The sequence below is a fragment of the Meleagris gallopavo genome, chromosome 12 (assembly GCF_000146605.3).
Source record: "Meleagris gallopavo isolate NT-WF06-2002-E0010 breed Aviagen turkey brand Nicholas breeding stock chromosome 12, Turkey_5.1, whole genome shotgun sequence".
Taxonomy (NCBI): domain Eukaryota; kingdom Metazoa; phylum Chordata; class Aves; order Galliformes; family Phasianidae; genus Meleagris; species Meleagris gallopavo.
Window position 1 is genome coordinate 2,003,575 of NC_015022.2, and position 9,640 is coordinate 2,013,214.

Genomic DNA, 9,640 nt, shown 5'->3' on the forward strand with positions numbered 1-9,640 from the left:
ACCGGAGGGGGGAGCCGTCCCAGGGCCGGGGGTCCGCGCGCCTCAGCCGGAGCCGGCCGGGGACATTTTGTTCGGCCGAGGAGCAGCGCGTTGGCAGCGCGCCCGCAGCCGGAGGGTTTGCACCTAAGTCGCAGAAAATGGAAGAAAGGGCAGAGAGAAGCGGCTCGGCTCCTGTCCCCACCGCGGTCGCAGCGACGTGGGGCTGACCCCCACCCCACAGCCCCTTTCCAAACGCACGCTCCCCTTCGCCCTTCTTTTTTCCGGCCCAGGGGCTGCTTTGAGAAGTGGAACTGCGGCACCCGCGTGCTCTCGGCTATTGAGCGGAGCCCGCAGCCCCTCGCAGCTGCGTTTCTCTCCTACCCGTCACATCAGCAGATGGCCGAAGGGCAGCGCGGGGCCGCAAGCCGAGCTGCGGCCCATCCCGAAGGATGCCCGGCAGCAGCAGAACCAGGCTGGGGACGAGCCGAGAAACAGCCCCGGGGCCGGGCTGCCGCCTCGTCCCCCTCGCCTAGCAGAGCCGGGCCGGCCCCGACTCCCTTTGCGCTCCCACCGCAGCGCTGCGGGATCAGACGGTGGAAGCAGCCCCTGTTCGTGGCATAGAATGGTGCGTTTTCTGGGGAAAAAAAAACCAAGGGTGTGAGGGCAGAACACGCGTGCTGCCGCTATCTGCACGCACCAGCTCTGCTCTGTCTTTCTCCTCCTGGGCACAGCCCTGCTCCGGAGGCGCTGGGAGGAGATCCCCAGAGGCACGTTTTTGCCTGGTAATTCATCTCCGTGTCTCCAGGAGATCCGCTTCAGCTTTTTAACCTCCCCCTCAAAAACAGTGCTGGGTCAGTGGGCACGATGGTTTCTTCTTTGCTGAAATTCCACAGGGGGAACACAGTGGCCCTGCCCAAAAAGTGAGTTGGCACAGGGGAGCAAGCAGGTAAGGGCTGGAGCTTCGCCATGCGCTGGGGAGAACCAAACCCTTCAGTCAGTGCCACAAACCAGGCTGTTAATCCCTTGTTGGGAGGCACAGCATGCATTCCCCCTGAGGTAGCAGGAAGGCAAGGCGCTCAAGGATTTGTATTTCAGAGAAGCCTTTTATTTGGCACAATCAATGGCAACGTTTCGAGAGTGCGATCGTTCCTTCCTCCCCCTGCAGAGAGCAGCCCGGCACGCAGGCTGGGGGCTCGCGCGGAGCTGGGCTAGAGGCAGGGCTGGCTGCAAGGCAAGGAAATCGCATTTCTCAGTAACACGTGGGCATGGAAAGCCCTGCCTGGGGAGCTACCGAAGCCTGCTGCAAACTTTCCTTACTAGAAGCAGACTGACTGCAAAAAAACTTCCATTAAGAAGATCTCAGCCAGCAAGAGCCGAAGCACCCCGAGCCACCCACCCTGAGCACCGCTCCCAGCAGGAGGGCGGCCAGGCCAGGCAGCAGGGGCTGAGCTGGGAGCCCACAGAGACTGATGATTTCACACTGCAGAACCACCTCTGCAGCAAACCAGAGAGCCTTGCTAAGGACCCCGACAAAAAAAAAAAATAAATCCAGTGGCACATGGAGCAACACACTCCATTCTCGTGCCCTTTAAACAAAACCATCCTATAATTATTACCTTTCCCACCTCTTGGGAAGCGTGAGTGACAGTGAGAAGCAGAGGAGGACCTTTAGCATCCTCCTAATTCTCCATCTGACTCCCTGCTTCCTCCTGGCCCTGTGCAGCATTAGCTGACTGAGGGTGGACAAGTGTTCCAGCTCATAATGTCCATTCCTAGCAGCTGCCTCGGCGCTTGGCTGAGCCTTGCCTGCAGCCAGCTTTTTACTCTTCTTGCTCTCGATGATCTGCTGGAGCTGGCGCCCAGCATAGGCTGGTTTGGCAGTGAGCGGCGTGGCGGGCACAGCGAGCCCCAGGATGTCAGGCACCATGTATGGGCGCAGCCAGCCCACCAGCGGGGTGCTGCCAGGGGTGTAGTGAGTCTGCTTGTGGTAGAAGAGAAGTCCGTCGACCTGCAGGAAGGAGAGACAGCAGATGAGAAGCTGCCGCAGGTGAATGAGGGAGCGCTGGGTCGCATCACTGCTTCTCAGACACCTCTGCCAGCTGGATCCTCAAGCAGAAGGGGAAGAAGAAACCTGTAGAGCTCCTGTCCTGAATGATCAGCACGAGTCCAGCGACCGCTGGATGGCTTTAAGTCACCCAAGGCAAACAGATTTAGACTGATGTCAGCAGGGACCAGCGCTCCTCCTCTGGTTGCTATGATCCCATTCTGCAGAAAAGCCATCCAGCTTCTGAACAAAGCAGCGCACAAAAAGACCATTTTACTGGATTAGGGTTATTTTAAATAATACATTTGGAGAGTAATTAGTCAGAGCGTGTGACGCCAAGGAGCTCTGCTTCCTAACACTTCTGCAGCTCTTCCAGCTTGCTTATGCAAAAGCAACTCTTAGTATTTCCCAAGAGAGAACTCCTCCAGCAATCAATGACAGTTAAGGGCACTCAGAACTTTGAAGGTTCAGACCCCGACTCTTTGTGCCACTGTTTCCACACTGGGCAGTACTGCAGCTGGCTGATGTTTTCCGCATTTCCCCACCACGCTCAAGTATTCCACCCCCCCCCCCCTCCGTCCCCCCTGCCTCTTTTTTTCCTGTGCTTCCCAGGGGAGCACTCTGCAAGGTCAGATCCTGCTGCAGATCGACCGGCATTGGAGGCGGTGCTCACTTAGCTTGGCCTCGCGGGCTCTTAAAGGCTATTTATCCATGAATAAGAGTGGCTGAGTGGGCAGAACAGATGAGAAGAGCCCACTTTGGGCTGTCAGACGTGGCCCCAAATGCTCCCGGCCCCCCCCTGCAGCTGCAGCCCCCCAGCAGAGCAGCACCTACATCATATTGAGCCAAGGCATGGCTGAGAACAGAGCAGGCATGCATCCACCTCTGCTCCTGGGCATTAGCTTCCTGCAGGGCCACACTGCCTACTGAAGTCTATGATTTTTGGTCACCGTGAAGAGCTTGCAAAATAATTCCAGAGAAGGGGGATTCCTGTCTTAGGGGAACAGGAAACCAGCCCAATAAACAGCATGAGCCTGCGAAACTGGCTGGATATCTGAAGTGCAAAGCCTCTCCCTCTCCTCACGCCCCAGGAAGACTTGAGGAGAGGAGCCAGGCTCTGTGGCACCACGCCACCACACTCTCCTGGGCCTGCACATCCCAGCAAAAGCACAGCCCCTTCTGAGCAATGGGGACTCCGCAGCGCCCACAGGAATCTTCTAGTGACATCAGCCTGGGAAGACTTGAAGACTCCTGCCTTCCAGAATGCTCCAAAGAGCTTCCCCAAGCTAACAGAACCAGAGCATTCTGCCTAGCAGAGGGTAGGTCATGTTATTCCTTCCCCTGATTTCTCCTAAATTACTGCAGTTCCCATATTCCTGTCATCATCTCAGTTATTGGCCATGTCCCTATCCTAAGTCACTGCTCTGACACCAGCCTCACCAGGACAAGGGCATCTCCATACAACTGAACCTTTTGAGCAACTGGCTTGGCAGGATTTCACGTTTCGTGGCCATGCTTTATCCTATTTCAGGTGCTCCACACCACACAGCCTCAGACTTTGGCTCTCCCTTGCCTTTCTAGAAACTTGCTGTTTTTCTCAGATCCATTGGTAGCTTTAGGAGCTCTTAAATAAGACCTCCTCCAAAAAAACACTTAAAATTCAGTGCCGGTCGACTGAGCAAACTTGCTTAGCGTGGTCCATCCCAGGATGCTGGACCAGGCATAACGAGATATCTCAGCGCATGAGCTGTATTTTGCCTCCTGTGAAGTTCTGTTCTGGCTGCCCCGCTGCTGGAAGCTATTCACGGGATTTTCTCAGGCTCCCTCTTGTGGCACATGGTGAGCTTCATTCCTGGAAACAGCAGCGTGGTTCCTGCGGGGCTGTCCTTGTGCCAAACTACACCGCGTTTCTCTTCTTGCTGGGGCAGTGCCCTGACACACTGACCAGGGAACCGGGAGACAAACACAGCTGGAGCACAGGGAGCATCTGCCCAGCTCCTGCAGTCCCCCTGCATTCCACAGGGGACTCTCTCTATAAGTTGGGATGCTCTTCACCTTTTGTCACAGATTAAAGGCCTCAGGAAGTCATAAAGCTTTCCTAAGGAGAGGCAGAGGCAGGCAGGAGCATCTGTCATTGAGCAAGTCAAAAAGGCATCCCATGTTTCTTTCAGCTAACACTCCCCTACCTGTGCTCAGAGCAGGGTCTGGCACGGTCAGCCAGCCACAGGCACTTGGACTTCCTCTGGTGACTGCCCTGGCTTTAAGGAGCAGAAGAAAAAAAAAAAGTCAGCCCTCAGCCAAATCAGTCTCCTCTGTTTAAGCTTGCACTTACACTAATCACTAAGAGGGGCCAGGAGAGCACAAGAAGCACATTAAAAATCAGTGTGGCTTTTGGCTTCCCCATCCTCTTCTGTTTCAGTGCCAGGTAAGCCAGGATAGCCACCAAAAGCTGCTGAGCCATTTGCATTAGGGCTTCTGACTCACTGCTCGCAGCCACACACAGCAACTGCCTGGCACACTGCTGCCTGTCCTGCCCTTCTTCCTCCCGCAGGGCAGAGAGGCTGAGCAGCACTGCTCCTACAGCTGGAAGAGCAAATGCATAGTCCTGCTCAGCTGCTCTCACTGGGGGGAACGTCCACCTCTGCCAGCAGGAGGCTGATGGTTCTCGACCAGAAGCAAAAAACAGAGCTTGCACCATTTCCCCCCTCCACGAGATCCAGTGGCAGCAGCAGGACAGACCCATCTGAACCCATCCCAGCCACTTCTGCTGCAGCCATTTGCCCTAGCACGTCTCTAGCTGCCCATCACTGTTACCTGAACCCCACAGAAACTGCTATGAGTTTAAACACACTGCTCTGTTTCCTCCTCAGGAGAGGTTGGACAGCTGGATGCCGCGCACAGACAGATGGTAGCATCTAGACTAGGGAGACACAGAGCCTGTGGCAGATGTCAGAGAAAGACACCAGCATGCCTACCTCACAGACCTCCCAAGAAACCTCAACACATAGCTGAGCACACTATGGCAGCATGTAGTACAAGCTTTGATTCTAAAAAGATCAGCTGTTCACCATACTTCCACACAAACGTGAGTTTTGCTGCTTTTAGTGGCAATCTAGGCATCTGCATCAGCCATCCCCTCAAGCAGAGAGGACAATTCAAGCACAGGGAACGCTGGGGTTTAACTCTCACTGACCAGCTCGACTTCATGTTCTCACCTCGAAGGGGAAGTTCGTTGTCAGCACCTCACACAGGCTCTCCGAGGTGCAGGGGAAGTTCTGCAGGCCCACGAACTTGTACTGAGAGAACAAAAGAGGGTTAGAAGAGAAAAAATTATGTGGCTTACAACTTGAACAATTCACTGAACTGGAGGTGATTAAGGAGGAAGCCTTCCCTTGGTACAAAATCTAACACGAGCAACAGGATGAATAACCCGCAGACAAAGTAACCAGACAGGAGGTCTCAGGCAGAGAGCAAATCATTAAATTGTTGGCCTTCCTACTGCAGGCAACCAGGGTCCGAAAGCATGGATGGGCTCAATGGAGGAACCGGTCAACCCTGATGTCTGCTGGGACAGGCAGACCTCCTCTATGATTCTAACAGCAATTCCCAAGCAAATCCTGGGTGGGGAAATCAAAGTGACAGTACCAAGTCATTCCCTGGTGCCAGTCATATCGCACTGAAGTGACAGGAAATACTTGCACGAAAACTTACAGAAGTCAGCTCAACCCTCAGAGAGGACAGGGATAGGAATGGTCTGCTGCTTTACAGATCTCCTTCCAGTAATAAAAGTGACCTTTACAAGAAAACCTGAGACTTGTTACAACCATGTCCAGACAGCACAAAAAACAGAGTGCCCAGAACAATTTCAGTTATTCTGCATTAAGGCACCCTAGTTCCAAATGACCCCCTCTGGCATCTTGTTAGAGATACAGATGGCAGGGACTCTGCACACAGCTCCCATGTGCTCCCGATACCTTTTCCTCAAGCATCTAAGGCTGCAGGAAGGACTTTTCAGGGGAGCTGACCCTGAGATGCTCTTTTAACCGAAATAGAAAGTGATGACCTCTGAGCAGGATGCAAAGCAGACAGATGTCTGCTCCAGGCTGCTGGCTCAGCCAAGCAAACCTTTCCACCTAGGAAATGAAAGCTGAAACGACTCCTCACCCCCAGCCCCCCTTCATTAGGTAGCTGTCTTCTGGATATTCTCGCTGGAGTCAGAACAGGATGTACTCCAAACACAGATATCTCTGCTGCTGGCACAGGAGCCTTCATCCCCATTAACGATGAATCTGTTCCACCCTCAGGAGCTGTTCTGCTTGCTGTGCCTGAGCACACACGGGCGGCCATAGAGCAATCACATCCCACCTTGCAAATTGCACTCCATAAGCCAGGCTGACAAATCTCCTTATGCCTGTCCCCAAAAAAATCACTCTCTAAGCTGCTGTGGGTGCCAGGTCTGACCTCCACACAAGACTTCAAAGACTTCAATACTATTATCCTTGCTCAATAGGGACTTCAGGGGGCAATGCAGCATCCACCCCTACAACTTCAGGGACTGGCTCGAGCAGGAGACAAGGCTAAAACTTCATGGTCTTTTACCCCTGCTTTGTGAGCCCATGAGACTACCAACAAATAATTCCCATTGTAATCAGGCTGCCAATCAACACTGGCCCCGTAGAAACCACATTGGTTTTCCATTCCAAGTGAAAGCTAAAAACAGTGTGGAAGTTAGCTGATACCCTGCAGTGTGATCTCCCTCGGCACTTTGGCTGGAAAGAAAAATCCACATTCATTTACAATATTCAGTGGTTCTATTTACATCCTGAACATGTCAGCCCATTTCATCAGAAGTACGCTTTGAAGCCTGATCTGTTAGGGGAAAAAAAACAACAAAACAAAACCAACAACAAAAAAAATAAAGGAGAAAAGCTTCCGCCTGTGAACAAAAGTGCTGAAGCCTGCTGAACAGGAGAGCTTACCCCCCACCCTCCTCCTCCTCCCAGTACAAAAGAACTTACTGGATTAATCCTGCTTTTTTCTCCCAGCCCTTCCTCTTCTTGGATCTTCGAGGAGAGCCAGAAGAATCTGAAGTCGGTCTGAAAAAAAGGAGACAGAGGCTGAATTATTATCCACCATACATCAGCACTGGTAGGGCTGCAGCTCAGACCTGCGCCTCCATTCCTCCGCACTCACACAGGAGACTTACAAGCTGCAGAACCAACTGACATGCCAGCCTTTGCTACTTTCCCAAATAACCCCCCAAAATTTCCACAGTCGCTAGACTGTAAGTGACAGAGACACTGCTGCAGAGATGAAATATCCAAGCTGCTGCACATTGGGCTGTGACCAGCTCCAGCTGCAAAGCAGCTCCCAGAACAGGGAGCACAGGGGAAGGCAGATGGGAGATTCAGTACCTGGCAGTCGTAAACAGGGTGTCCCCTCCAGCACATCACATCAAGGATGTAGTATGTCTGCTCTGCTTCGTTGTAGATGCAGTCCAAGATACAGTACACTGCACACACAAGCACAAGGAGGTCCAGATGCACTCTTCACGCTGCCCAACCCACTGGGCAAGTTCCAGACCAAATCTCTCCTGCATTAAGCTTTAGCACAGATGCCAGGCCAAGAGGTGCAAAGAGAATCCCTGCTGCTAATAGGGGTTGTGACCACAAAAAGCTTTTAGCTCAAAGAATCCAACAAGGCTCCAAGGATACACCCAGAGCCACATCAAGCAAAGGCATATTTCAGGAAATGCATTCATCCACCAGTAACACCTCCTCAAAGGAAGCAAAGCAACTGAACTAGGTATTAACAAAGATCATGCTGCAAGCAGCTCTGCTACAGAGAGAAGATGCTGAGGTTTAAGAGCACCAATTAGCCAGGCAGATAACTAGAGGAAATGTTATCTAGCATAACGGTATCTGAGATTGTCTATGTCTGCTTATCCTCAGAAATATACTAACCCCTGCCACCAAAAAAGGGCACAATGCTGGGGCCCAGAGGAGCATCACTATGCCTGTGGGTGCATGTGCTCACAGGGAAAAGCCAGTGGTTCTCTTCTACCTATCTACCTATCTCAAAAGCCTCTTCAGAATGTTACCTTTCTCACTCGTTGTATTGTGCCGGTTTCCCCCAGGCAGCAGGGATGGAAACCTGTTGACACAGAAGCCACTCTTGGTGTAAGCTGCTGTGGAACCCTGCAAGAGAACAGGAGACAAAGAAACCTCATGAACAGGCTGTCACAGCAGTAACGGCACACAGGGTGCTGGAGTGCAGGCTGCCCCCCAGAGCCTGCCACAGCCCACCTACAGGAGAAATCTGGCTGTTCAGCACAGGTCCCAGCACCCAAACGCCTGCAGCTCACAGGGCAGCCTTGTGTTGGTGGGCACAGTAAGAACACAGATCCTGGGCACAGCTCCCTTACTGGGTTCTAAGACATTTCTGCTGCTGTCTCTTACCCTGGAGGCCACCACCAGTGCTCTCTTCCCAACAGGACACACCACCACAATCCACTCCTGCTCCAAATCCACGGGGACATCGACCAGCCACTCAGAGAGCATCAGCTAGGCAGAAATCCAGAAAAAGCAGTCAGTGACAACTCTCCTACAGCTATGGAAAACTTGCAGCTCGAGTTGGACGGTTTTGACTCAACTTCTACAGCCACACTGTGTCCTTCAGACAGTCTGCACTGCTCACCACCCCAGATCACAACGCCCATCTGCCTTTAACTGAGCTGCGTACCAGACTCTTCCCCTAAATTTCTTCTCTTGCTCCCCAGCTGCTGACTAAGCTTCGGCGTACAGCATAGTGCTCACATTCCTCATCAGGGCACCCCAGCACCCCGGCCCCCACATCGACTCTTGACTTCATTTAAGTATACGGCAAAGGTCTGGGATTCCAAATATCTGGAGAGATGAGAACAGAGCAGTGGACATCTTCAGACCCCTCAGTGCAAGGCTATAGCACCCCAGAGACCTCCCAACCAACAAAGCTGAGAAGACCCAACTACTGACGTTTCCTGCTGTCACAGATATGGGGAGAGATGAAAACCGTGAACCAACAGCTGCACAATGGGACAAAAGTCACAGAACTGCTGGAGTGGGAAGGGACCTCTGGAGGCCATCCAGTCCAATCCCTCAGCAATGAACAGGGACACCTACTGCCGGCTCGGGGCACCCACAGCCTTCCTAATACTTCCCTTTAGACACCGAAGGCCGCTCCCAGCTCTCCCCACAGCCTCCTCCTCCCGGTGCAGCACAGCCCAGCACTCAGCCCGTCCTGGCAGTGAGGCGTTCCATCCCTCGGAGCCCTTTTACGGACGCGCACCCCGGTACCGAAGGCTCCCATCCCCGACCCGGCGCTCCCCTCGGTCTCCCCTCACCTGGTTGGCGTAGCGCTTGGGCAGCCTCCTGCCGGCGTCCACCTCCATCTCCTCCTCCTCCTCCTCGTCGCCATCCTTCCCCCCGTTCTCGTCGCTCTCCACGCCGGCCCAGTCCCCCTCCGCCAGCCTGCGGGCATGGTTCACGTAGTCCAGCCGCCTCCTGCGGGAAGGAAGCGCGGAACCCCGCTCAACACGCAGCCCGGCGGCAAAGCGGCGACAAAGCGGCCCCCCACCGC

General features: G+C 53.6%; 1 protein-coding gene across 1 annotated transcript; it reads right to left on the bottom strand.

Moving 5' to 3' along the window:
- Positions 1-1,062: 1,062 nt before the first annotated feature.
- Positions 1,063-9,632, bottom strand: SNUPN (snurportin 1; the record flags this gene model as incomplete). Its single annotated transcript, XM_003213835.3, is given in 8 exon segments — positions 1,063-1,720; positions 1,723-1,987; positions 5,239-5,319; positions 7,042-7,119; positions 7,438-7,535; positions 8,124-8,220; positions 8,482-8,586; positions 9,405-9,632. Coding segments are annotated over 8 exon segments (1,014 nt in total), but the record flags the coding sequence as incomplete, so codon positions are not given.
- Between the last annotated feature and the right edge of the window lie 8 nt (positions 9,633-9,640).